The sequence below is a fragment of the Schistocerca piceifrons genome, chromosome 3 (assembly GCF_021461385.2).
Source record: "Schistocerca piceifrons isolate TAMUIC-IGC-003096 chromosome 3, iqSchPice1.1, whole genome shotgun sequence".
NCBI lineage: Eukaryota > Metazoa > Arthropoda > Insecta > Orthoptera > Acrididae > Schistocerca > Schistocerca piceifrons.
In genome coordinates, this window is record NC_060140.1 from 489,870,595 (window position 1) to 489,897,310 (window position 26,716).

At 39.4% G+C, this 26,716-nt stretch overlaps 1 protein-coding gene across 1 annotated transcript in view; it reads right to left on the reverse strand.

The window, feature by feature from the left end:
• LOC124788762 (synaptotagmin-5) overlaps positions 1 to 26,716 on the reverse strand; it is a gene marked incomplete at its 5' end in the record, with an annotated part of 215,669 nt that overhangs the window by 93,880 nt on the left and 95,073 nt on the right. Inside the window, one exon of the mRNA XM_047256045.1 lies at positions 20,778 to 20,968. Within this exon, the coding sequence (XP_047112001.1) occupies positions 20,778 to 20,968 (191 nt within the window). The remainder of the gene's footprint in view (positions 1 to 20,777; positions 20,969 to 26,716) is intronic.

Below are 26,716 nucleotides of genomic sequence, written 5' to 3' on the forward strand. Positions count from 1 at the left end.
TTGTCATAAATAATGTGAAAAATATGCCATATTGCTATAACTGTGTAGTAAAAAAGAGGTAAGTGAGTAATTTCAAAAAGGTGCCACATATATTACACTTATATTGTTTTACATTTTATGATTCATTGTCTTTGAGATTTTCAAGTAAGAATATTGAGATGATCATAAGATACTCCAACAGTAATACTATCTGAATAAACACCTCTGTAAAATTGTAATGGACATGACATGTCAACTGCCCAGCTTTTCCTATGGAGGCATTTCAGAAAATTCATGGCCATAACGTTTTACATGGTCACATTAGCTTTGCAAGAAATGTGAGATCCTGAAACCTCACAGAGTTGTCACTTAAGTCACATGACAGAAGTAAATTAAACATTCATCAAACGTGACTGAAATTGATGCAGGCTTTTCTCTCAGCAAAAAATACGAAATATGTTCTTATAGCTCACTCCTTTACCCTCCAAAACATCATTGGCAGCTTGAAATGTAACAACCACAGCTAGAGAGTTTTGTAGAATCTGATTCAAATGTTTACCAATATAAGTGTATTTTATTGTTCTATAGGCTGTTTCTTCAGGAGTTTGACATTTTGTTGTAGATTTGAGTAGGTGGATAAAATTGTTAGATGCTAGTAAGGTTTTGCTTTTCTTTGAAATTATGTTTCGTATTTATGCAGACAAATAATGCTGGCACTAGGTACTCCATTGTTCATTGGTGTAAAAAGAACATTTTTCATATAAGAACATTACTTTTTGAATGTAGTAAACTCTCATGCTTTACTTGATTAAGAAGAACAGATGAAAACATGGAAAGGAGATAGGATGGGAAAGAGGTAGGTAAGAAATAATGACTTCCAGCTGCACAGGGCACTGTGGCAATGCAAAAGGAAGTGTTGAAAATTTGTGCCAGACTGGGACTTGAACCCGGATGTTCCTCCTTGTTTAGAATGACTGCCTTCACCATTTCATCCATGTGGACATGCTTCTGGTCAGACCCAAATTCCCAACTTTTCGCTCTCCACATCGTAGAAACCTCCACTAATTAACCTCCTACTGGTAGATTCATGATTCCCGTAGAAGTTCAGACATTGGTTGCACTTACAGACTGAAACGTTTTTCATCAAACAGCCATCACACTCATATAATTATAGATATGAGTAGGAGGTTAATGGATGGGAGTATTTGCAGTTCAGTGAGTGGGAAGTTGGGAATTTGGGTCTGATGGGAAGCATGTCCACCTGACCGAGGTGGTTAAGGCAACTATTTTAGAGAAACAGAGCATTCAGGTTTAAATCCAGGTTCAGCAAAACTTTTCAGCTCTTGCCTTTGCACTGCCGCAATGCACTGTGTGGCTGGAAGTCATTATTTCCTTCCTATATCTTTCCTGTCCTGTTTCCATTGCTTTCATTCCAATTAGTCATGAAGTGAGGAAGCCTATCAGAACTTCCTCAAAGGGCTTGAATGGTTTAACCAATCACTCTGCTGCCATGTTTGATACAGGATAAAAAGGGCTAGAGGTCAGGTAAAAGGAATAGAGCTCGTCCAATCTGAACTGTTGGCCACTGTTGAATATGGTGAGTGGTGTTACTTCAGTGGTAAAGGTTGCCCTGGTTCCCAGAGCATAGGAGTTAATGTCATTGACGGCATCTGGGCAGCATATGGGAAATTAGAGAGAGCATCCATCAGAAATAAACACGTAGCTCCAAGCAAAGGCGACGTGCATATAGTCCTGTAGCAGATCAGGAATGGACCATTGAGAGAAAAATTGAAATATAGTGCTGGTTCCATACCTTTGGGTTGGCACTGAGGGCAACCTGAACTCATATAATGTGCCACTTTTCAGAGTGTCAGGCCCTGATCTGTGAACCTAGAGTCTATCATGGCAAATTTGTCCTGCATGTTCATAATGTTTTCATCAAGCTGGAAAAAGTCCCTCTTGCTTATCAAATTTGTGATCAGGACTTATCAGTAGATGCAACAGGGCATGTGCTGATGCATTCAGCAGTGGGCCTCCAGTGCATCATATAATGGTAGGTGCTTATACACTCCTGGAAATTGAAATAAGAACACCGTGAATTCATTGTCCCAGGAAGGGGAAACTTTATTGACACATTCCTGGGGTCAGATACATCACATGATCACACTGACAGAACCACAGGCACATAGGCACAGGCAACAGAGCATGCACAATGTCGGCACTAGTACAGTGTATATCCACCTTTCGCAACAATGCAGGCTGCTATTCTCCCATGGAGACGATCGTAGAGATGCTGGATGTAGTCCTGTGGAACGGCTTGCCATGCCATTTCCACCTGGCGCCTCAGTTGGACCAGCGTTCGTGCTGGACGTGCAGACCGCGTGAGACGACGCTTCATCCAGTCCCAAACATGCTCAATGGGGGACAGATCCGGAGATCTTGCTGGCCAGGGTAGTTGACTTACACCTTCCAGAGAACGTTGGGTGGCACGGGATACATGCGGACGTGCATTGTCCTGTTGGAACAGCAAGTTCCCTTGCCGGTCTAGGAATGGTAGAACGATGGGTTCGATGACGGTTTGGATGTACCGTGCACTATTCAGTGTCCCCTCGACGATCACCAGTGGTGTACGGCCAGTGTAGGAGATCGCTCCCCACACCATGATGCCGGGTGTTGGCCCTGTGTGCCTCGGTCGTATGCAGTCCTGATTGTGGCGCTCACCTGCACGGCGCCAAACACGCATACGACCATCATTGGCACCAAGGCAAAAGCGACTCTCATCGCTGAAGACGACACATCTCCATTCGTCCCTCCATTCACGCCTGTCGCGACACCACTGGAGGCGGGCTGCACGACGTTGGGGCATGAGCGGAAGACGGCCTAACGGTGTGCGGGACCGTAGCCCAGCTTCATGGAGACGGTTGCGAATGGTCCTCGCCGATACCCCAGGAACAACAGTGTCCCTAATTTGCTGGGAAGTGGCGGTGCGGTCCCCTACGGCACTGCGTAGGATCCTACGGTCTTGGCGTGCATCCGTGCGTCGCTGCGGTCCGGTCCCAGGTCGACGGGCACGTGCACCTTCCGCCGACCACTGGCGACAACATCGATGTACTGTGGAGACCTCACGCCCCACGTGTTGAGCAATTCGGCGGTATGTCCACCCGGCCTCCCACATGCCCACTATATGCCCTCGCTCAAAGTCCGTCAACTGCACATACGGTTCACGTCCACGCTGTCGCGGCATGCTACCAGTGTTAAAGACTGCGATGGAGCTCCGTATGCCACAGCAAACTGGCTGACACTGACGGCGGCGGTGCACAAATGCTGCGCAGCTAGCGCCATTCGACGGCCAACACCACGGTTCCTGGTGTGTCCGCTGTGCCGTGCGTGTGATCATTGCTTGTACAGCCCTCTTGCAGTGTCCGGAGCAAGTATGGTGGGTCTGACACACCGGTGTCAATGTGTTCTTTTTTCCATTTCCAGGAGTGTATATAGAGCTCACACCTGTAATCTTTGGACCGTTGTAACTGCTAAGCTTCATTGAGGGTCAAAAAATGGAATTAGTGGTCTGTGGTAAGTGACCAGGAGGAATTTTGTTCCATATAAGAACGAGTGGAATCTCTTGATATTGTAAAAAATAGTCAATACCTCCTTACCTGTTTGGCTTAATTCACCATTGTTTTAACTGGGTGCCTTCAGGGGACTTACATAGCAGTGCATGCCTACTACAAGCTCTGAAGTACATGTAACCACGACTAAGTGTTTTCTTGGTACAAATGTGACCAGGCAGACAACAGACCTCACATATTTAGCTTCAAGAATGCTGCCTGACAAGTAAAACACAAATGAAACTGGACCATCTTTTCTTGAAGCTGATTTGTGCATCATTCAGTATAAATTTGTCATTATAATATATCTTGCCCAAAAGTAACTGGTGCTCCTTGAAATCTTTGAGTGGAGGGAGGTTGTCAGTCACCTTGGGGTGGGCTGATGTGGGCATGTGACCATCTTGTTCAGTGTATGGCTGAGCTGGTGAATGTTTGGTCAGAAGAAACAAACTATACTTATTTAATTTACATTTAAATGCACTAAGTCTATTAAGCAATTATTTTAAATTGTTGCACTGTTGCTCCTTTATAGCTCCAGTGACTATAATGATGTCTGAATAATTTACAGCTTATGGTACACCTTATATAAGCTTCTCTAACAATCAAAATATTACTGGAGCACTTGCAACACCAAAAGGTAATTTATGTTACTGGTATAGTTCATAAGGTGTATTTATTATCACAAATGCTTTGGTTTTGCATTTGAGGATAACTGGAGCTAAGTATCAGCTAAGTCTAATTTAGAATAGACCTAGCTCCTGATAACTCTGCCAGTAGGTTGTCCATGACTACAATCAGATAAATATCTACATCAGATTGAGTGTTAGTAAATGATTTCAAACTGATAATAACTTGATGTCTATAAATTATAAAGTTTCACTTTAAATATTACTTTTAAAACAAATAGCATGGGCCTAGCCTAGAAAAAATGAGGAGTCACATTAGCTTGCAATGACATACACTTCAAAGTTTTGAGCACAAAACTAATTAGCATCAAATAAATCATAGTACTATACACGAAGCTTCCAAATGTGCAAATGGAATACTGTTAGAGATTATGTGAACTGAATCTTACATTTGAAAACCACAGCTGGTAAAGGTGTCCAAACTGAAAATATTAGTTGCTACTGTTGAAAGAAATATAATTTTTTTATTGATTTACATACATGTTTGTATGCAACTTTGACAGTTGGCATTTCATTTTGAGGCTATAGGCTGATTGCTGTGTGACACTACATGATGTTTGTTTGTCTCTTAAGATAGTGAGCTGATAAACCAGTACCTCTTAGTGTTAATTAAGGTGTAGTAGTGATGAATCATAGCAAAGGATGTGCACAACTTTAACAAATTTCTATTTGCATTCATAATCAGTTTACTTGCACTTTTGTGTGTTGGTGTCATGGAATCTGCAGATACTAACATTTTCTTATCAGCAATTGACTTTAGGAAATGACAGTGTCTAGGATGCACTTTATTAGGCCAGAGTCAATAATGATTGCACAATGGGCAGCTGGCGAGTCAATGTTTATTTCATGTTGTGCCTCTGATGCACTTTCAAATGAGGGGCTATGTGAAGAATCTCACTCCCACTAATAACACACTTTTTAAGAGCACTATTTCAAACTTCCTGGTTGGGAGCTAGACACACAATCACACCCCAAATAAAAGAATTAAGCATAAGACATTTTACAATGTGAACACAGAAAATTATAATGTCAACTGAGACCCTTTAGGTCAGATGTGTGAGTCATCTAGCCAATGCGGGAGGTATCAAACTGTGAATTTTTATTGCTACTCTTAAATTTTCTTCTGCTTCAGTTTTTATCTGTAGTATTCATGCAACCACTATTGTGGCATAGATACCAAGTATAATCATTACAGCAGCAGATGATGTTTGTTCCCATAATATGTGCTGACAAAGAGCCCCTGCATGTCATCGGAACAGCCAACAAAGAGTGTTAGAGGAAAATTATATGCTAGCTGCAGGATGTAACCAGAGTTGGCCATCAACTAAGCACAATGTGCGACCTCTCCTCTCTCTCCTTATTGCTCTCAGATTTAGTTCCACTGCAAAACGACAACTTCCATGACCATCCTAGCTAAGAAGTGGTCAGTATTTCTACCCTGGCCATGCCCAATTGTATACTACATATAATTGGGGAATATAATTAACAATGATTTTAAAACTCCCTTTTTATGTTAAATACTCCCTTTGGATGCCCATTTCCCTGACCATTCCTGAAATAAACTACCACCAGTTGCCATAATTTGGTGTCAAAAGTGGGACCCCCACCTTTTGTTCCAAAGGGAGGCTGTGAAATCACAGCAAATGTTTGGCTATAGCGGTTTCTTCAAACGCTGGTTGGGTGGTGAGAAAAAAATCCAAGCAGTCAGTGCAAACTTGTGTGCCATGCTGCTGCCATTTCCTAGTTGTGCACCAGGGCATTCTTGCCTTGGCCGTACTGGCCACACATTGCCTAGGCGCATACCACTGTCTGTGGTGAAACAAAGTCCACCATACCATGGTGCACAACCACTACCATCCATACAGATGTAGCAGAAAGCCAACCAGCTCTGTCTGGGGCCATAGTGTCAGCACATACTGCAGCTGTTGCAGCCTACACACTATGATGTGTAGAAGCTGAGCAGCACTGCCACAGACCTGGATACTAAGTTACGCTGCCATCCTCTGCATGTCTCATCTCATCACATTGTGCTGCATGAACTACTGTAAGTGTCACAAAGACAATGATGCCCATTTGAAGATATCAAGGATTCATAAAACAATGGAGAAGAGAACTGTACTTATATTCTCAGTGTCTGGGCCGTAGGGAAATGGTGCAGTTTTCCTCCACATTTATAAATAGATTTAGTCTGAAGTTTTGAATAGAAACAATGCCTAATAAGCCCACCCAACTAGCTGCGTGGTCCAACATGCTGCTTCCTGAGCAGGAAGGCATGCTGGTCCCCAGTATGAATCTGCTCAGCAGATTAATGTCAAGGTCCAGTGTGGTGGCCAGCCTGTGGATGGTTTTAAGGCAGTTCTCCATCTACCTCAGCAACTGTGGGCTGGTTCTCCTTGTTCCGCCTCAGTTACACTGTGTCGGTGAATGCAGTGCAAACACCATTTCCACATACGCATACACCATAATTACTCTACCACACAAACATCTGGGGTTACACTCGTCTGGTATGAGACATTCCCAGGGGGAAAGACTGAGACTCGAACTCGGGACCTTTGCCGTTTGTGGGCAGGAGAGCTGCTGAAAAGTTTGGATGGTAGGAGATGAGATACTGGCAGAAGTAAAGCTGTGAGGACGGGGCGGGAGTAGTGCTTGGGTAGCTCAGTTGTGACAGCAGTTGCCCGCGAAATGCAAAGGTCCCGAGTTCGAGTCTTGGTCTGGCACACAGTTTTAATCTGCCAGTAAGTTCCATAGCAGTGCACACTCCACTGTAGAGTGAAAATCTCATTCTGTATGCATGAACTGTTTCATTTCATACCTATATCCTGGAATCATATGAGGAGAAATGATGTGTTACTCATAATGGCAGAAGTGAGACCACCAGATGCATTTATTAAAGGAATCCAGCCACAGATTAGTAAAGAAATAGAATTTCACTCATCCTCATCTTTAGAGACTGTGTGTCTCAATTGCTGAGAGAAGAGGCTAACCATTCTGTCTCATCATCTTCTGATAGTAATGACATCCACTGCTAGTTCACAAAGAAGACAAACTGCAAACACTTAGACACACTGCCAATAACTGTTGTGCTCCTTGATGTACTTACTGTAGAGAGATTAACCACATAAGTGCCGACTGCAACCATTCACATAATAGACAAAGCCAGGGCCAAATGGGATTTTGTGGTTCCAGAAGCGTGGATTGGGAAATACGAGGTAGCATAGTGTCATCGCCAACCTGAGTTCTTGGTAAAACCTGTTAATCCTATTAGTTTTCAGGTGTTAACTGTGGTGCAGACATGATTGTGAGGGGCAACATTAGAGGTAAATCAGTCAAAGTTTTAATAAACACAGGTACTGAAGTGAGCTTACTGCTTTTACATGTGAGAATAATTCAGCCTTCCTCTAGCACCTGGGCATCATCTGTTGTTATAGTACCTAATAAAAGCATCACTGGAAAGAAAACTCACCATCACTGCATGGATATGGGTGCAGTAAATAGTGTAACCATCCCAGACATACCTCCTTATATAGACAAAACACTTGACCAACTGGGAAATTCAAAATACTTCAGATATCAACAGTTCCTCAGGATAAACCAAACATGGCATCTGATGTACCTTCTGGGCTTTATGAGTCTTCCTCAGAATGCCTTTTCCTTTAAGAAATGGCTTCACTATTTTTCAGAAGCTTGCAAATTTTTTATTGTATGGATTCACACCATTCATGTGCTTAGTGTATCTTGATATATCATTGTTTGTTTGCAGATAATTGAGGAACATGTAGAATGGTTGGGAAGTGTATCATCAGGCCCAATAAGTGCTAACTTCAGTCTAAAACTGGAGGAGTGTTCTTTATCAATGTCTCAGATGCAGTGCTGGCAGTGCTGATGCAGTGCTGGCTTGAGCTTAAAGGGAGTTTGTGGCTTCTAAATTTAGAAGACCAGTAATCGATTGGTGCAATGAGCTGTAAAGCTGGGTGAATATGATTATGAGGACCATCATGAACCCAGAAACCTGAACCAAAATGTGGATACACTTATTTGGAAAGTCCATGTGTTACAAATGGAAGAGTATTTATTGTTGAACTGCAGGAAGGTGAAGAATGTCTGCAACTTGCTGCCCTGCTCTAATTTGTGTCCAAACTTGGCATTTTGTATTGTAAATCTCCAAGAGGAACCCAACTGAGAATACTGGAAGCACTTCAGTGTCATTTTATTCCACCAGCATCCAGACAGCATCCAAGCTTTTCATAGCAGAAAGTGTCATGAAGACTTGAGTGGCAACAAAATGCTGCAGAAATGGTCAACACATAATATTGAAGATTGCATCTCCCTGAATCTCTAGTGCACAACAAAATAAGCCCAGAATTCCCATGCAAGCATTACTTGAGGCATCCAGAACCTTTGAAATACTAGCTTTGGACATCATAAGAAAATTTTCACAACCATAGCAAGAAAATAAGTAGACATTATTGATTATTGATCACTTTTAATGACACATTGTTTTGTTACTGATTGCTGACATGACAGCAGAGACAATGGTCAAAGCTTTCGTTACACATTTGGTTCTACTTTTTGGAAGTAATTACACAATAATAATAGATGGAGGGGTGAATATCATGCCTTCATTACTCATTCACCTGTAAATTACTGTATGTTGAAAAATGGAGAATGATGCCTTTTCATCCCAAGGTTAACAGATGAGTTGAACATGTGCACAAAATTACAGCTAAAAGACTTCCTTATTATGTCAATAAAATTCACATATAATGGGATAAGTACTTTGTGTACATTGTATCTGCCTGCGACAGTTTGTGTCCATGAGGCAACAGGACACACACCCCTTATGAGGTTATGTACGGACAGAAGATGAGCTACTTTTGTAGCAGGACTGGAAAAGCTGCCAGTGCGCAATGACTCGAGCAAAGTTAGAAGGTTAACAAGGAGACATAAAACTGTTTGGAGAAAGATACAACAGAATAATTCCATGGCAATCACTAGGCATATAAAGAGGGATAATAAATATACCACTTAACTAACTATGCCACTCTACTGACATGGGCCAGGGCCCTACTGAGAAACCCTGCATTTAAAAAGGGAAAAACCAAGAAATTCTCCCAATATTTTGAGGGACTATATCTGATTTTGTAGCTCATGTCGCCTAGGTCTTCGTGGCAAACGAATCTGCTCCAGTCCGGAATCCTTGAACCATTACACCAACAACCTGACAACAGCTTTCGCATCCTGCAACTACCCTCCTGACCTGGTACAGAAGCAAATAACCAGAGCCACTTCCTCATCCCCTCAAACCCAGAACCTCCCACAGAAGAACCACAATAGTGCCCCACTTGTGACAGGATACTTTTCGGGACTGGACCAGACCCTGAATGTGGCTCTCCAGCAGGGATACGACTTCCTCAAATCCTGCCCTGAAATGAGATCCATCCTTCATGAAATCCTCCTTACTCCACCAAGAGTGTCTTTCCGCCATCCACCTAACCTTCGTAACCTGTTAGTTCAGCCCTATGAAATCCCCAAACCACCTTCCCTACCCTCTGGCTCCTACCCTTGTAACCGCCCCAGGTATAAAACCTGTCCCATGCACCCTCCCACCACCACCTACTCCAGTCCTGTAACCCGGAAGGTGTACACGATCAAAGGCAGAGCCACGTGTGAAAGCACCCACGTGATTTACCAACTGACCTGCCTACACTGTGACGCATTCTATGTGGGAATGACCAGCAACAAACTGTCCATTCGCATGAATGGACACAGGCAGACAGTGTTTGTTGGTAATGAGGATCACCCTGTGGCTAAACATGCATTGGTGCACGGCCAGCACATCTTGGCACAGTGTTACACTGTCCGGGTTATCTGGATACTTCCCACTAACACCAACCTATCCGAACTCCAGAGATGGGAACTTGCTCTTCAATATATCCTCTCTTCCCGTTACCCACCAGGCCTCAATCTCCGCTAATTTCAAGTTGCCGCCACTCATACCTCACCTGTCATTCAACAACATCTTTGCCTCTGCACTTCCGCCTTGACTGACATCTCTGCCCAAACTCTTTGTCTTTGAATATGTCTGCTTGTGTCTGTATATGTGTGGATGGATATGTGTGTGTGTGCGAGTGTATACCCGTACTTTTTTCCCCCTAAGGTAAGTCTTTCCGCTCCCGGGATTGGAATGACTCCTTACCCTCTCCCTTAAAACCCACATCCTTTCGTCTTTCCCTCTCCTTCCCTCTTTCCTGACGAAGCAACCGTTGGTTGCGAAAGCTAGAATTTTGTGTGTATGTTTGTGTTTGTTTGTGTGTCTATCGACCTGCCAGCGCCTTCGTTTGGTAAGTCACATCATCTTTGTTTTTAGATATATTTTTCCCATGTGGAATGTTTCCCTCTCTGCATGCTAATCTATCCTGTGCAAGCTCCTTCATCTCCCAGTACCTACTGCAACCTACATCCTTCTGAGTCTGCTTAGTGTATTCATCTCTTGGTCTCCCTCTACAATTTTTACCCTCCATGCTGCCCTCCAATGCTAAATTTGTGATCCCTTGATGCCTCAGGATAGGTCCTACCAACCGATCCCTTCTTCTAGTCAAGTTGTGTCACAAACTTCTCTTCTCCCCAATCCCAATCAATACCTCCTCATTTGTTACGTGATCTACCCACCTAATCTTCAACATTCTTCTGTAGCACCACATTTCGAAAGCTTCTATTCTCTTCTTGTCCAAACTATTTATTGTCCATGTTTCACTTCCATACATGGCAGAAATATTAACCCATTATTTGTTAAGTCCCCGATTCCTACATATTACTCCCTGATTTCTACATATTCACCTTTTTCTTCAACTCATTAGCTGACTGAATGTGTAGGACACAGTCAATGTTCACCAGACCATTTCTTGAGGTTATCAGTCAGACTTGTACTTGCATACTAATACACAGCCCTGCACACTACTATAATATACACAATTGCAGGGCCACATGAGGATAGGTGTCAACTGCTGTCTGTAAAGGGACACCCTCCTCTAGCATTACTTTTTTTCAACAGGAGTAGTTCACACCAGAAATATTTTCGAATTTTGAATAGGTCAATATTATTTCAGCTGTTTTTCTAAAAAAATTAATATTATTTTGTATACAATGTGTTATGTTACAAGGTAAAATCTGTAAAAAGAAATTACTTTACTTCCTTTGTTACAGTTTATATGTACTAGCTCTGAATGTTTAGTTAAAATTATACTTACTTTTAGAAACATGTGAAATTATGAAATATTTGGTACACTTAATATTTCTATTATTAATTACACAATCTGATACTACTTATTAAGTTTATTTCTGGATTCATTTATAAAATAATAATACAAATTAATCGAATTTCATTTGTCAAGAAAATTTGTAAGCCCTTCAGAATATTGTTCCTACCACAGAGTGAAGTAGTAGTGGGCATGCCTCTGATGTGACCAGATGTGTTTTTATATTTGGGAAGAACAATATAACTTCGGCTTTGTTAATGTGAAAATTAAAAAGACAGTGTGATACAGAAAAATGTAAGGGAGTAAAATATTTGTGAAAATAAAAAATACAATGCAGGCATTCTTCAAAGTTAATTATGTCAATTGGAACCATGAGATCCTAAAATATGAAAATTTCCACTTCAAGATTCAGCCCTAGACATGAAGAACTGCAACCAACTATGAGAAAAGAAGATAAGTAAATGTTTATTGTAAATATTTCTCCTCTCATATTTTTTAAAAAGAGACTATGGTAGTGACAACAATTCATGGTAGGGGGAGATTACAAGTTGCACATTGGAAGGCAGTAATGATAAAACATAGGACTGCTCTTTATCTTGCTGCTTCATGAGCCACATGAATAAAAGTTAAGATACAACTATGCCCTTGCCGTATAAAAATTCACTCCCAGAACTAAAATTCTTTTATCTTAATAATCTGCCAACAAAGCTAATAATTTTTTTAAAAATATCATATCCTTCCTTCTCATCATGTGTGGTATGTTTCCTCTGGGCCAGAGTTCTGGTTGATTTTTCAGTAATTCTCCCCATTTCCTAAACCTCAACAGTCTTTTTCCTTCATCCTTCTTCCTTACCCATCAACCTTCTGCTGAAAGAAGGAGCCACTGGCTCTGAATGATTACACATTTCCTTAACTTTTATGAGTGTTTTCTCCTGCTGCTGCTTGGTGAGTAGATTTTTTTAATCTATCCAGTTATATTAATCAATTGAAAATTCAGAATGGGATAATGGCAGTATTATGACAGGATGGATTTCTATTAACAATGCAGAGGAGATGTTGAGTTGCGGAAAAAAAAAAAAAAAAAAAAAAAAAAAAAAAAAAGCTATAAATTTCACAAGCACAACTCAAACACACATGACCACAATCTCTGGCTGCTGAGTCCAGACTGCTTACAGCCAACTATGCCTGATGGGAGAAGCTATCCATGGATTGTGGGGGTAAAGAGGAGGCTCAGGCAGGGAGGGGCAATTATATTATATTTTATTATCATAAAGCACTCTAAACTGCTATCTACATGAAAGAGAAATTAGTTCATCACCTGCCATGACTTGTAACCTCTGAACCCAACCTCTATATATGTCTGTCTCCTGTGAACTCCTGTATTCAGTTCTATGAGATGCATGTGAACCAAAAAGAAAAGTGCAATGTTTTTCATTTACAGAAAACCCACTGTGAAATGAGCAGGTAGTCACATCTTCCCAGGCCATTTCTAAAAACCAGCCAGTGCCTTCTATTACCTCTACAATGGAATCAAATCCTGGACCCTCATGTAGTGAGTTCTGTTTTCATTACCCACCCTTTATGCACCAGAACAGTTTCAAAGACATTAAGACCCAATACTAATCTATTGAGTCACACTGCCAGCAATCATATGTGAAATTTAGAAAGGAAGATTTCACAGTGTGCATAGCTCACTAGCATATGTTGCAGCCAGTGCATTTTCACAGGCATGATGAGTTAGCACATTGCCAGGAATCTTCGTGGTGCCCACTGGACTGTGTAATGTGTCATGAGCCCCGCTTTCCTCTCTGCCATTGTTGAGTGTGAATGAGCATTGTCTCAACAGTTTAAATGCTGTGCAACTCTGTTAACCACCAGATAACATATTGTCAGCATAGAGTGCTCTTCTCTGACTCTTCATTGTTTCCATACTCCTGCTAGGAGCAGTTGCAGGATTTGTTTCAGTACATGAAGAAAGATATAGAAAATAGTTTTGTGCCTCCCCTTGCAAGGTCCCATTCAAACATTACCCTTCTGACAATAATGAATAAATCCTCTGGAAGATAAAATTTGTAATTATTTTCCTAATTTTTGTCCTTTACTCATGTGGCCTCTTGCGTGGAACTTAAGATAATTATGGGTGACTGAAGCACTAATTTCACTTTACAATTTTTCTATGCTATTGTATTTTTTGTAAAACAATAGGGCCTTGTGAGAAAAGCTGCCTTTTTGATTATGTATTATGACTGTTTCAGCCAACAGTAATAATAAAATTTAAATAATAAGTTTTTGTGGCTGGGTAATGCCCCCCCCCCCCCCCCCCCCCCCCATCTTCCCTTAAATTTCCAAATGTGCCTGTGTACACAGGTATTGCAGAACTTACTAATTTATGTGCCCTATGTAGAAGAGTAGGTCATTATCATCTACCATATTTTTCCAGTGTGCTATGAGATTGAGTTATCCAAAATAGACTTGTAAATCGTAGGCCTCCATGAAGACACGATGTACCCTGCAATGAGGCATGCTGCCGGCGGTGCGTCAGATACCGGAAACATGCTATTTATAGATGACACATCACCCAAGGTCACGGACTTAGAAAAAACCTTAACAAAGCTTCATACTGGAAGGTATGTATAATGTTTTTGATGTTATGTTTTTGATATTATTTGGTCTGAATAACTATTGATGTTATCTGGTGTGAATAAGTGACAGTCTTCTTAGATAGAAACTAGTCCTTAGTGGAATATGATCTTTTAATTAATGTGTTGCCAGGATACTGACTTTGCTGAAATATCATGTGATTTAACAATTTTCATGTACTTTCAACAACTATTCTTCTGTTACTTTTACATACCTAGATACAATTACAGTGGTATTAGAAGTCTAAAAACTATTTGATTTATCTAGATGTGAACTTAACCTGTTTTTCTTGAGAGTACTAAAGACCTGTCTCATGAGGGCACACGGAGCTTGCTTCCTCTTACCTTAACAAACATCTAGTACATACAACCACTAGTACATACATTTACTGTAGTGATCTTCTAAGAGTTATAACACAGTCGGTACTGTGAAGTAATTCATTTTAGTGTGAGGATACATAAAATATTTTATTATTTTCTTTAAATTTCAGTAATGACAAACTCCTCCATGTTGAAATGCACATTTTTACAAATGTTTTTATTTTGCCAGGTCTAATTATTTAAATACTGATATATAGTCAGGTTAATAGGATCCTCATGTAACTGAGAAAGAAAAGGTTTTTCATTTTCTGATGTGAATGAAAGTTGAGATAGATGCCCCCTCCCTCCTCCTTCTTTGTCTTCATTTTTGGGAGCTCTTTTCAATTATTACAAATACCTGTTCTTGATTCACACAATTCAATTAATAATTAGCCTATGTCACCACTAAACAAGCAAAAAATGTCATAAATACCTTTCAGATGTAAAATTTCACAAACCTCATATTTTAAACACAGTTCAAGGTTACTATGTGCATCTCCAAGTCTCTAGGCTCATAGTAGTTGTACCAGTATCAAGACTAACATTTGTGCTCACTGCTCCCCCTGCAGCCCAGTCACCTAGCACCTATAGCCATTTTACGACACTCCATCGCAGCCACACCATTTATCAACATCTTAAGGCCTCTGTGAAGGTCAGTATCGCAATAAAAAAAGAGTTAATCATTGTAAATCTTTGTAATCTCTTATCTTTTATGATGTTTGATTCATTCATTTGAAAGTGATACTTAAATACTACTTTCCAACAGAGTCTTCACACAAATTTAGGCACTTTCATAACAGCAAACAATCTTTTTAAATTCCACTAACATAAAATTCTGCTGCCTGAGACTTTCACCAGTTAGTCATGCCCTCCTGCAGTTCAGCTTCACTGTCACCTTCAGTGATCATGTTGTTTCCATATACTTCACGTAGTTACCAATAAATTTCAATTCGTTTATGGTTTCTAGCCACAAAGAAATGTTACTACTGACAGCACTTCCCACCTAGTGGGATTTCCAGTTGTGGCACACATTTAAAACTTGTACTGGGAAATAACAGGAAATGCCACCAACCTCATATTGACATGGCTGGATGCTGACTGAACACAAATGCTCAGACATCTGTATCGCCGTGCTAACCCTGCCCATTGTTGCTGCAGGTGAAAATGTAATCTACTTTCTGGGTACTTCTTGCACATGTTACCCATAGCTATTAAGCACTCAACATGGGCTTCATAGGTAAGAGTAACATATATTTAAGCATGAGATACCCTAAAACTTCTACAGAGAGAAGAGAGATGTGCAGGTCACCTAGCCAATCTGGGTCCGGGGGATATCATAAATTTTTGTTGCTAATTCAAAATTTTCTTCCACTCAAATTTTTGTCTGTGGTACTCAAACAACCACTGTTGTGGCCTATGTGCTGAGTAGAATTGTCATTTCAGCAGAGAATCTTTGTTGTTGTATTTATTGGTCCTGTTGTCTACAAAGCAGCTTAGGCATAAGACATTGGACAAATCAAGTTATAAGTATACGGCTGAAAGTCATTTCTAGGCATATGTGTTTAAAGTTACAGTAATACACTTTATACATAAGTATTTATGTAAAACACTTCATAAATTCAAATATTCTTCAATGGAGTAAAAGCAGTGTTCTCATAAAATATGCTGATCAAGAATTCCCTACATGCCACCAGAACAGCCAATAAGGAGTGTGGGAGGGAAATCTTGTGTTGGCTGCAGTGTGCAGCCACAGTGTTGGGCCATGTACAAACATTCTATCTGGTTCTGGCCTCCAGCTATGTATGACATGCAACCTGTCCTCTCTCTCCTAATTTGTCTCGAACTTTGTCCCATTGCAAAACGACATCTTCCATGACCACCCTGATTGTGTAGTGGTGCTTCATTCTACAGTGAGCATACCCAATTGGTATATCGTAATGAGAAAGATCTTTTTAAAACTCAATATTTATTTTAAACACTGCCTTTGCATTTTCACATCACTGACCATTCTGACATAACTCCCACCACTTGACACACAGCCAATCAGGATTTATATGACTGTTTCATTGTCTTCTGACACTGACTAAATTTAGCCTAGCTACCATTACGTATGGTTACATCTTGAAATGAACAAACTACGCAAGACACTGAATGATAAGATACTAGCCTCTGTGAGTGGTCATAGTTTGTGACACAGATCATGTTTCTGACAAACAGAAGACAATAACAAAGCAGACTGAACATGTGTGTCAGAAATGTTCCTATTCTTGCAACGCAGTATAAATCATTGTAGATATTTATTCCAACTTTTCCTCAAATTGTCAAATGCCAGAAGAGTAGATGCTGAAAATGCTTGTGTATGTTTCAGTGTGTTGATGCTGATAATGGAACATTATCCTGCTCTGCTGTGCACTTCTGCAGGTAGCTCTGTTCTTTCTGTGGTATCTCAGTCTCTAAATTTGCTGTTGATAATTGGAGGGTCCTATGCCAGAGTGAACCAACTACAAATTACATGTTTCAAGATATTCAGCTCTAAAGTTCAGCTACAGAAAAAAAAATCTGATGAGATATTGAGAGCAGTAAATGATCTTCAACAGATTGCTAACATATACTGAATCTTGTTTATTGGCTTTTCAATGAAAACGCACCTGTTACAGGACTGAAAAAATGATGGTGATTATAAGGAAGTGAAATAAAGTTTGAATAAGTACATTGTCTCAGCACAGATGTAACTATTAAAGCACTTTTGTTTCGTGACACGTGTTATGTTTATAGCAGTCTTGTTTCATTCTTCAACAGAAAACGTTGTATACTATAAGGAAACTGTGTCTGGAACATTTTATACAGAATTTTCGGGAATCTCATTCATCTTCTGATAACCCATCTTCACTGGAATTTCCAGCTATCTCTGCAGCACTTCGCAAGTTCTTGTAAAAATCATGGCCAATAGGGGGAATGAAGCACAGCATTGACTCATCTTTCTTCTTTGCACTCGTAAGTGGTCTTCCTCTGGGATACTTGAGATTCAGTGCTATGTGGTGAAGATTGGGTGTCTGACCTCTAGCTCGTTTAGAGAAACTAGCTTCATAGTACTCCACATCATCATTGTGTGTGTACTTGAACTGCATTACATTGGACTTCTCTTTGCTTATTCTGATGCATCTTATTTTCATCCAAGCTACAGTTAGTCCATCAACTATTTTCCTGTTTCTTAAAACTGATGTTAAGCTGTCAGAGCTGAAGAAATCATCACGTTTCATTTCCACCACACCGAACTTTTGTTTCTTGACTCTGCATGTTTTCATTATGTTCTGGATTTCATGCATATGGTAAATGTTTTGGTTGCATCTCATCTTGTTCTCAATATGACTGAAATCAGTGTCATTGGGCAGATAATTGTGGCCTGGGATTAAAAATTTTTGATTTCTATTTTAGCCACCACATGAGTGTGACCAAAACACAACAGTTTCTTTCGTAGGATTAGCATTTAGGTGTTTCAAAGACATGATCCTATCTCATCTGGTCCTTGACCTGCTATTCCCTCATGCCAAAGGTGCATAGTTCCTTTGGATGTACCCATATCAAGGATACCCAAATTGAAGCACGAAAGTTGACGTTTGTAATACACAACACCAGTGGGAACTTTTGGGAGCAAAATTGTCTTTTGCAGATCAAATGCAAGGACTGTGCATTCACCATTTATTGCTTTCTCTTTGTCTTTTCGTAGTGTTGCCCTTGCAAGTTCAACCTGTCGATGATGTAGCTCTCTTTCCATGTTTACATCTTCAAGAGCTTTCACATTGTCAGAAGTGTTCTCTAGTGCTTTTAGAGAGTTGGTTTTAATTTGAAAGATATCACATTTCTTGCATGTGTCTTTGTGTGGCAATTTCAATGAGAGGTTGAACTTAGCTTTGAAAACTTTTTCATACAACGATTGTGACATAACGTCAGACTCTGCATTTTCTGCTATCAGTTGCTCTTTATACAGCCTGTACATCAAGCTCAAATTGAGGTGACAGGAGAGATACTTCCTATCAGGACTATCCTTCCGACAATAGTGGCTCCTATAGCATGGAAATCAATTAATATGATCTCTGATGCGACAAATTCTTTCTTCAGGAAATTTATTATGCGGCTCATGTTTTCCTCTTCTGTCTTGTAGTTGACCAGACTTCACTTTCAGAAGAGCTCTGTGAATCTTTGCAATGTGTTTAGGAACATATTTTTGCAAACCTTCACATCACCTGGTGTGGTAGGAATAAAGTAATGTCGAGTAAATGTTCTTAGGGGATCATCAGCATTTGATCTTCTGTCCTTCACAATGAAGGACTTTACAGACCGTCCGATCAAAGCTGTTTGTGTTTCATACCGTCCATCACTGTAATACATATCAAAAAATAACTGTCGATCCTGCAGCGAGACTTTTTCATAACATTTGTGAAGACATGTACAGCGGTAGTCCTTTAACATTTTTCCCATTACTGTTTGTCCCGTTGATGATGTAAATGTGTTTCCGCTGTTTTTGCGAGTCTTCCGAACATTTTTTTTCCAGTTACCTGGATGCGCTTCACCCTAATTGGTTCTTTGGATTCTGAAAAAAAAAAAAAAAAATGTTACTTAATGTAAAACTATGGCATACATGTTCTCCACTTACATAATTATGAATACAATTTAGCAAGTAAAATAGTTAAATAAAAGTTGACAACAGATGTGCAGTCAAAACGATGCATTTTCATATATTTCATTTGCCAAAGTGTACCAACTGTGTTCCTAATGCTGACGGCATTCTCGATGTTCAGCAACTGTAATAATTGATCAGGAACATGTCCCTATCGGTAGTTGTGAGTATTCCACTATGTAGTTCACAGTTTACTCCCTAGATGGTAGCACAGCACATCATCATGTAGTTAGTTCACTTTTGCATATGACAGCAGCCTTCAATAATCGCATGCAACGAAGTAATGTTGTACACCATTCTTAGCCAAATTTGTGCAGTTTTAAGTATAAAACATACCTTGACTACTTGATTGACGTGAGGATGGCACATATTCATCGCTGGAACCACACTCAATGTCAACATTACTGTCATTTGACTCTTCTGAACTCCTGTATGCAACTTCTTCTGCCATCTTGTTACTGGATTTAGTTCACTCTGGCACCAGAGATAAATGTAGATCTGAGACACTCCAGAAGTGCCAACATAAAAAAAAATTGCTCAGTGTCCCTCAAGAGTACTGGTTCATATTGCCATACGAATCTTTATAATTTTCTGCACCATTATCAATAGCTAACCTAAAATGACAAAATTTGTAGTTCGTTCACTCTGGCTTAGGACTCTCCAATTGGCGTTGAAGAATCAGCTGCTTCAGCTACAATTCAATAAACTTTACATCCATCATGTACTACTAACATGCAATGGTTTAAGTTCCTCTTTGCCTCTTAAGTTTTGTAGCCTCATATCAACTAGGCATGTCACACTGCCACTAACAATATGGATATGGAAAGCGAGACTGACACCAAGTCAATAGCCAAAAATGAGTAGAAGGTGAACTTTATGACCGCAAGTAACATGAGCATAATGAATGAAAGTCACACCACCAAACACTCTAAAAAGTTCTGAAAGCACAGCCCACATTCTGAAAGTTAGGTTAAAACAGTTTTTGAGATATATTACTTAGTAACAAAATATGAACTGCTTGATACACCCATCATCATGACAGGTATTTATTTATAGTAGAAGGCCAACAGGTATCATCATGTGACATGTTGGCCATGGCTCCAAGGCTTGTGCCTGCAAAAGTTGGATTTATGAGTCATGCAGATAATATCACTATCATTCTCTGAGTTCACCTCCATATTGCAGGAGTGACAGAATTGCAGATAAATGCATATGGTATACAGCTGTGTGTGACGATTAATGTTACTAAAATGAACAGATTCAACAGAAGTTTCATTTTTACTTTTGTATATCCTGAATTGTTTCATATTCCTGAAAGTTCTGCTTGTGAAGGAATCTAAGAAACGCAATGACTGATTGAATGAATTATGCAGAAAAGTAAGCTCTTTCAAAATATTTGCGTTTTTGGCTGCTATTATCAACTAATGTACACTATTTTTTCTGCTTCCTGTTCATTATTAAATAACAGTAATCCACGATGAATATCACTGTGTTTACTTATTTGTTTCATGTTAGCACAATTATTATTGCTTTTCTCTAAATTATTATTAATTGATGGAAAATATTACCTGCAATACAAGTGTTTTTTCCTGTAAATCCTGGTGTGATACAGGGAATTTGAAATGCTGATTAAAAAATGGATTTGGATCATGACGGTGTATGGCTGTTTGTCTTTTACGGTTGTCTACAGGTGGCACAAGACTGAGTCGAACGTATGGATCACTGAAGCCACCTTGTTCACTGCCTGCAAGGTCATGTGCTGAAAAATTCAAACTATGATTAGTTTATTAATATAATCAATATACTTATATACACTATATAACTCAATATTACATGTGCTAGTTGTTATATTGAAAGCCATTGAATGGTAAAACTGAGGCAGTTTATGAGGAAATATGTGTCATCACTTTTATAGCATGAAAGAGAGAGAGAGAGAGGGGGGGGGGGGGTGTCCCAAATGAACTGTGAAGGTCCTGGAGTATTAATAGCAAGGAAAGGAGGCGTTAGTTATCTATATTCATAGTGTTTATTAGAAAGAGCAGTACCTGAAATGTCATGACAAATTTTGGGATTACTGTTACATTTACAAAATCATACATAACCATGAATATTGACAGATTGACAGCTTCATATTATGACCATAATGACATTAAAAAAGGCAGTGCACAGATGCATGTAGGATTTCAAAAACTGTTAATATATATGTATGAATAAATGCAACTGTTTTGCAGAATACAATCACTGAACTCATATTTTCAATAATTATCAATAATTTATCATTAATTTCATTTATTACATATTCATCATGTTGGAAATTATTTTTCCCATATGTGCAACAAGGAGGTGTTATCATTTTCTTTAACATTTGCCTCTCCACAGCTCGTTTCTTGAAATCCAGTTTAATGTTATAACATTCAGGCTCAATATTTTGCAGGATAATCATCAAACAGAGGAATCATATACTATTTTCTGCCCTATGTGTCTAGCAAATAGCATGTAATTTTGTTGTAAGAGCTCACTGGCAAGTACATCAATAATATGTTCATTGACTCCTAAGCACAGACTTACATTGTGATTGATTAATATAAAGAGGATTATATAAAATATAAATATGAGTATCGCAAGGAAGTAAAGAGAAGGAAAGCAGAACATATTAGCAAACAGATTAGAAATTCTGATTGTGTCTCAAAGTTGTGCTGGGCAGTAGTTAATGATATGAGGAACACTGATTCAAAAAACTAAAATTAATAATATAGAGTTATACCTAAAAACAAAGATGATGTGGCTTACCAAACGAAAGCGCTGGCACGTCGATAGACACACAAACAAACACAAACATACACACAAAATTCAAGCTTTTGCAACAAACTGTTGCCTCATCAGGAAAGAGGGAAGGAGAGGGAAAGACGAAAGGATGTGGGTTTTAAGGGAGAGGGTAAGGAGTCATTCCAATCCCGGGAGCGGAAAGACTTACCTTAGGGGGAAAAAAGGACAGGTATACACTCGCACAAACACTCATATCCATCCGCACATACACAGACACAAGCTTGAATTTTGTGTGTATGTTTGTGTTTGTTTGTGTGTCTATCGACGTGCCAGCGCTTTCGATTGGTAAGTCACATCATCTTTGTTTTTAGGTATATTTTTCCCATGTGGAATGTTTCCCTCTATTAATTCATATCATTAATATAGAGTTAAGTATACATAATGATAATTTTTCTGATCCTTATATAGTTAGCAATATATTTAATGATTACTTTATAGATGCTATTGAAAATGATACTTGCATGAAACAGGAGAGCAGTTTAAATATGATATGGAAAAGGAACGGGACTCTTGTAAGCTACCTACAGTAACCATCAAGGACATAACTAAGGTAATTGACAGCCTAAAAAATAAAAGATCAGCTGGATGGGATGAATTTTCTCCTTTTCTCCTGAAAAAATGCAAGGGTGAGTTAGCCAGGCCATTAGTCAATCTAATAAACTGTGTACTTGTAGAAGGTGTGTTTCCGAAGAAACTGAAACTTGCTATAGTTAAACCTTTATATAAAAAAGGGGAAAGAAAGCAACCACAGAACTACTGACCAGTTGCCTTAACCTCAGTGTTTGGTAAATTAATTGAAAAAATAATGCTAGAAATCTTAATTGAGCACTATAATACGAATAACTCAATAGGAGATTTCTAACATGGCTTTAGAAGTGGTCGGAGCACCATATCTGCAGCAGTACAGTTTGTACATTGTCTGATGGAGAAAATAAATGAGGGTTACAAAACAGCAGGAGTGTTTTTAGATCTTTCCAAAGCATTTGACGGAGTCCATCATGGCACTCTTTTAAGTAAACTTACTTGTAATGGTGTCAGTGGGAAACTGTTGCTTTTAATAGAATCTTACCTTAAAGATAGACAACAATGCACAGAAGTTGTGTATGATAATGGAGAGGTAATCGAAAAAAGAATATCAGAGATAAGAAATATAAATTTTGGTGTGCCACAAGGCTCTATCTTGGGCCCCTTCTTGTTTATTTGCTATGTGAATGATTTCCCTGGAGGATTAGACACCAGTCATCGTGTTACTATGTATGCTGATGACACCTCTGGGGTTTGCTGGGCACGTAGTAATGATGGCCTAAATTCCGTGGTACAGAATTTTGTTGAAAAAGCCCAAAGAAAACCTGAGGGTCAATATTAACAAAACTAATTTAATTTATTTTAAGACAAGTGGCTCAAATAAAAATACTGTTGTAAATGAGGACATTCACGAAAATACCTGTTCAGAATGTAAATTTCTGGGGATATATATAGATGACAGACTTTCGTGGAATCAGCAAATAGATCATGTCTGTGGTAAAATAACATCTAGTCTGTATTTACTAAGGAGATTAGTTCAATATCTAGATATTGAAGCAATAAAAATAGCGTATTTTGGGTATCTTATGGCATTGTATTGTGGGGTGGGCGTAGCCAATACAATATAAGAAGGGTATTTGTATTGCAGAAAAGAGTAATAAGAACTATGGCAAAAGTAAGACCCAAAACTTCATGCAAAACCCATTTGCTAATTTTAATATTATGACTATCTATGCAGCGTATATGTTTCAATCAATATTATTAGTGAAAAAAGACAAAAAAGTGACAAACAGGAATATGGAAATTCATGATTACGATACAAGACACAAATCAGACTTTCATATGGTGAGCAGAAGATTGAATCTAACAAATTATACCCCAGTCATTAAGGGAGCAATATTTTATAATTCTCTGTCAAACAACCTGAAACAGCTTTCTGGTAAAATTTTTAAAAATGAGTTTAAAAAGTGGCTTATATTGAAGTGCCCATACAGTATGGTGCTGACATGATTTGACCTCAGGAATGCTATGTTAAATATACTTCAATGATCTTTTACTTAATAGCATGTAATCTATATACATTATGTATCAATAATCTAAATGTAATTATTGTAACATTTCCCATGCATGTTAAATACATGTTTCGAGCTGTAAATAAATAAATAAATAAATAAATTGTTAATATCTGTTTCCGTTCTTCCTCTATTATTAGTTAAATGCAGCAAAATAAAGTTCAATCATAAAAGATTAGCAGCAGAGGTAGTTATCTGTTTGTACAAAGTAAACAGCATGAACATTGTTTACATCAGGCATGAAATTGAATCTAGTCACTTGAATTATTTCTGAATTTTCATTCTGAATGAATATATTCTCTAAGAATGAACAAAAATGGATATATAATTGGTCTTTTGGTTCCATTCTTTCCCTGCACATTTACAAGAAAAAATGAATGAATTTCAGAGAAGACATATGCATTGAAACTGAATAAACATGGTCTGGAGGCAACAAATAAAAGTGTGCCAAAACTGAGTACTGGCACAATAGTTTCATATAAGATTAAATTTCTTTGCCAGAACGGTTGAAGTGTTGCTACCATATTCCACTTTTCACAGCATAGTATGTAACATAAATATTTTATGTTTCTGTTACTATGTGGCCTCCCAGTATTAAAACTGAAATCATATTCTAGTAAAAAATGCAGTATTCCAAAACCCAGCAGAAGATGGTGAACATTGATTTGGTTTCAAGAAAGAAGCAGGACTGTTTGCAAATGTGTACTGATAAGTCTTCTCCTCCTCCTCCTCCTTCTTCTGATTGACCTTTTCTTGTAACTTCATAGCTTTGGCATGTTTTTTTCAGCTTCATGTATGTTAGTGATAGAGGGTGGCTGAATGCCCTTCCTGTCACCACCAGTTATCCTCTCCCCTCCCAAACTGGCTGAGTCTATTGTGAATGTATGAGAATGTGTTCCAAATGTTATGAATCATGTAACTGAGGCATGACATAAGTTCAAGCACACTATTAAATCTGTTTTGATGTGGAAACTGCTGTGGGAAATGGGGTACAGGCAGTGTGTTAGTAGAATAGTGAAACAATCTAGAGATATGATTTCCCCACTATTTAGTAGTAAGCATATACACATAACACGTGTAAGTACCATGAACGTACAGAGCATAGTAACTCTTAATGTCTCATGGGACAGCAATCCTCATTTACAGAGATAAAGATGTTATGCCGCCACAGAACCTCTCCCTTCCCTCCTGTGGTGTGGAGCGCATGAGGAGAGGCTGTGAAGGAGTGTCATCTGTCTGAAGTGATGTGGGCAGCTGTGTGATGATGAGCAGCTGAGTGATTCCACCAATCTCTTGTTGTAAAGCAGCCTTAATCTCACGACTGCTAGCATCAGATGCGATAATTGGACATGCATTGGGTGATGGGTGGGTGAGGGTCATGGCGTGTAACAGGTACTCTTTTATTTTGACGAAGGCTACCTGCATTTGCAGTGTCCTCTTGAGGTGCCATTTACAATGAGGCAATTGGTTCCTGTAGAAACATATGACCCCTGAAAACCCATGCAGTTCTTGGTAGTTGTTGGGATTGGATCAGGTCAGTTTTCTCAGGAATAGGATGCATCCGAGACATGTCAACATGATGCCCGACACGGGCCACGTGAGGTTGCTGAAGTTGGCACTTGTCATCATATATTACAATCCTGTGAGAGGCCAGATTATCAAGGATGATAAGCACATGGTCATCATGTTATTGCTTGTTTTGTGAAAAGATTATAACATCATCTAGATAGGCATAAAGAAAAGGCAAATTGAACAGTATATTATCAAAGAATCTTTGACATATCGTTGCCATATTTTTTAGTCTGTACAGCATGTAGAGGAATGGCATGATTATCATAGTTTTGGTATACATTTGTCCACAATTGGAATTTGCAGCTATGCTGTTTTTGCCCCAGCCAAGGCATGGGAAAAATAATGCATTTGGAATAGGGTAGCTGTCAATGATTGTACAAGCACTGAGGTAGCAGTAGTCACCGCATATGCGCCAAGGACTTTTTAAGAACTAGTTTGTTTGGGGAGGCCCATGCACTGTCTAACGGCCTGACTACGTCAGCTCACAAAAGTTTGTCCACCACAGATTTATCCACTTAAAGTTTGTGGGGAACTAGGTGATGGGGGCAGTGATGGGCAGAGGTCCTGGTGTGGTTGTAATGTGGTGGACTGTACCATCCCACATGTCGCAGACTGTATGTGGTCTAATGCGGGACTGTGGAGTGAGTCCAGGAAGTGGGGTGTGATGTGATTTACTGTCACTTTTAATGTCACACAGCATTCTCTCAGGAGCACACTCGAGTGGGGATTGTGTCACTCCACTAACCTGAGAAGTGTCCGTAGTAGCAGCGGCATGCTAGTGATCAGTGTCGAGATTATTAAGATTGTTGAGATGCTATTGGCCTGTATATAGTGATGTGGTGGTGTCCATGATTTGTCTCTGTGATAGTGTAAGCTGTTGCCAGCACACCGGTCGACAAAGAGGATGCAAGAAGATCCATAATAGGCACTGAATCAAGCATGCCTATGAGGAGAGAGGCCAAAGACAGACCTGCAAGCAATGTGCTGCTAACACTCCCTCGACCACCAGTGAT